The sequence below is a fragment of the Quercus lobata genome, chromosome 2 (assembly GCF_001633185.2).
Source record: "Quercus lobata isolate SW786 chromosome 2, ValleyOak3.0 Primary Assembly, whole genome shotgun sequence".
In the NCBI taxonomy this organism is placed as follows: Eukaryota; Viridiplantae; Streptophyta; class Magnoliopsida; order Fagales; family Fagaceae; genus Quercus; species Quercus lobata.
The window spans coordinates 12,127,007-12,130,306 of NC_044905.1; the positions used below are offsets into that span (position 1 = coordinate 12,127,007).

Consider the following 3,300-nt stretch of genomic DNA (forward strand, 5'->3'; position numbering starts at 1 on the left):
TAGCATTCTCTCACGTATAAAATGATATGAAACCTACGGTGCAGAGCTCATCATGACACACTATTATTCGTGACTGATGTTATGCAAAAATACTTAGGATTTAAGAATGCCTAATCATTAAGAAAGGAATGAAAAGAAAAATACAAACAAAGGTACTATATATGCAAAATATGGATGCATTGCATATTTGTATCCAATACATGCCACACTAAAATTTAAAATATACTACAAAACCTTTTATTATAGCACACATGGGGCCTCCAATGATTCATTACAAAAATCTAATCAACGCTACGTAAGACGTGGCTCAAATTCCGCGACGTGTAGCAAAACGATTCGCTCAGAAAAGTAATAGTGTATTATTGGTTATTGCAGAAAGCAAGCAAAACCACTCCATTTGATTTTCTCTCTCTTCCACAAAATATCTTAATTTTAAAAAATGATAATAAAAATAATAAAAAATGTGTTGCCCTCCCTCGTTCCTTGCACGTGAGGTCACAAGGAAGAAAACAATGCATGAAAAGCACGTGGGTCCCATCATGTTAAAACATTACGTGTATGGCTAGGAATTTTTCGTGGTCTTTTATATAAAGTGTAAACTTCGAGGAACCCGAGGACTGAAATCTACGGTCACAATCACCCCAACGGCTATTTCTATAAGCAAGATCCAACGGTCGAAATTGAATCGGCGGTAGCCGCCCTACAGTGTATATCCCAATGGCTTTAGACCTTAAAGGGTGTAACCTACCGCAACGGTTGTCGGTAAAATAGGAGTAATTGTGACATTAATATTATTCATATAATATATGCAATAAATTAATAATGATGAATATTAAAGTAGCCGTTGGAGCCTTGTTTCTATATAAAGAGGTTCTGAGTTGACACAAAGACACATAGAGATAGAAAAAACAATACAGAAAAACAAATCTGACCGTTCTTACATACGCTAGTTCTTGTATCCAATTCTGGGTCAGAGAAAAAAAAAACTGACTTATATCTAACTTATGTTATTAGATTTTTCATTTTGGTTTTTGTTTCTTGTTTCATATACCAAAGATCTACTAATTTAAAAGTTTCTTTTAAATTTTGTCTATACTTTCATGAAATTTTCTCATACTTCTTGATCTATATTTTGATAGATAAGATTTTCAACTGGTACAGCTTTTTTTTTATAAAACAAGTTTCAGGCTATTGATCTAGTTATTATAAGATCAACGCCTCCTTTTTGTTTATTATCTTTGTTGAAATTTTGAGATCTTTTGTTTAGCTTCTGTAAATCAAAATCAGTGTAACTATGGAGGCAGTTCTGGTACCATATTCACCAGACCGACCAATCTCTCCCTACAAGTATAACAAGCAAATCAAAACCTCACCGAAGAAAACTCCTCGAGCTTTCATTTCCAAGCCCTCAGAAATCCGTGGTGGTCTCTTACACCACCCTTCTCTCTCGTTTTCTTATCCATCCTCAGCTCCACTCTTTAACCAATCATATCTGCAACAACAACAACAACAACCACCTCTTCTTCCCCTACCAAACCCCATAACACACCAATCTCTCCCTTCTCGAACTCGAGGCCTCTCTTCTCCTCCTACACGAAAGCCCAACAAACCCAGAGACCAGTCTCTCACACCAAAGAAATCAAAACCCACAAAGAGAGAAGACCCAAAGCAAGATTTGAAAACAACTACACATGCTCTTTCTCAGTGTTTGATCATAGCTTCCACCAAGCGCTTAGGTCCAGACCCGAATGATCTACCAAAGGATGTGTCTCGGGTTTTATCATCGGCGCCTGGAGGAGGTAAGAGTTTTGGTAAGGTGGTGGGTGCAGAAGAGTTTGAAAAATTTTCAGGTTCAGTATTTAGTCTAGCTCCACCTCCGAGTAGCTTGCCACTGCCAAAGTTTTCTTTGAGGCCAAAGCTTAGGTGCAACGTTGAGGCATCCGCCGGAATAGATGCCGGAGCCACTGACAATCTCCGTCGACTGTTAAGGCTCCATTGAAGTTGGAAACTTTTTGTTACGATTGTGTGATTGGTGATGATAATATTATATTATGGTATTTGGTGTTTTGTGTAAATAAAAGGCATCAGCAATGGGTAGCTTTGCTGTTTGTGGTGTAATCTTCTTTTTTTTCTTTTTTAGATTCTATTTGTGATCACCACCTGTGTTTTTGAATTGGGGTGCACAAATATAGAACTATTAATTAGTACGGGTCCCTGGGAAGTACGGGTTATCTCTTTGTAGTTGTTTCTCTTTTGGATTCTGTTTTCTTTTCTTTTGTTTGGTTGATTCTCCACAAGATAAACGTTATGTACTTTTTGTTTCTTGGCCTGTAATAAAATTCTGTATTTCATATAGATCAAGTTGTTTTTTTGGGAGGTGGTTCAAGCACTGAAAAAAAAAATATATTCGATTCAATTTAGGCACAACTTTCGTGTACAAAACTAATGAAATAAATTTTATTTTTATTTTGAGAATCAAAAGAATTAAAAAGACCACATATTGAGGGATGATTTAACCAGTAAGAATGAATTTGGGGTTCATAATTTGTGGTACCTCGTGAGTGTGTGTGGTTTGAATTTCCCCATAATTACTACCTATCTAAAAAGAATGAATTTTGGGGTTCATAATTTTTCTTCCTTTTTAAAGGGGAAAAAGAAAGAAAGATCTCTCCTAGAAACCAAAACATGTCTAACTAATATAACAAAATGATCATCTACAAATTTTATCACTCATGGACAAATGTCCAAAAAAAGGCTTATCTACTTTTTGACCTACAATTTCAATTTCAAGGCTACAAACAAGCACTCGTCTGACTACAATATTCTTTAAAAACATTGAAGAGCATTGCTAGAAAAGAATACAAAGAATAGGACAAACTCAATTCTCTGATGCAACGATAAATGCAGACCCTTCATCCGCGGATCTCATCTATAGAGAGAAAATTATAAAGAAAATTTGTTTCTTAGAGCATCTCCAGCAAATTTATCAAATTTTTATACTGTTTGAAAAATAAACAGTGACTTTTACATTTTCTTTACCTATTTTTTCAAATACATTTTCCAATAGATTCTTTATCTCATTTAAATATTATTTCTTCATTCATTATTTATTCTTTTTTTAACAACTACACATTCATTTTATTCAACACCTAATTATTATAATAGAAAAAAAAAAAATTGAAGAATGAACAGTAGTCTGATGGGCTACTGTTCATGAGCCAAAAAAAATTCTAGCTATAAAGAATCCATTGGAAACTCTTTTTATGGTGTCATTCTCTATTATAGAAAATATTTTGCCTT

The 3,300-nt window shown here is 34.6% G+C and overlaps 1 protein-coding gene across 1 annotated transcript; it reads left to right on the forward strand.

Moving 5' to 3' along the window:
• Positions 1-887: 887 nt before the first annotated feature.
• On the forward strand, positions 888-2,371 carry LOC115974516. Its single transcript, XM_031094916.1, has one exon. The coding sequence runs from the start codon at positions 1,295-1,297 to the stop codon at positions 1,997-1,999; it is 705 nt and encodes a 234-aa protein (XP_030950776.1). The 5' UTR covers positions 888-1,294; the 3' UTR covers positions 2,000-2,371.
• Positions 2,372-3,300: the final 929 nt, after the last annotated feature.

Excerpts from the sequence above, each read along its gene's own strand:
- LOC115974516 (XM_031094916.1), top strand. The coding sequence starts at position 1,295 with ATGGAGGCAGTTCTGGTACCATATTCACCAGACCGACCAATCTCTCCC.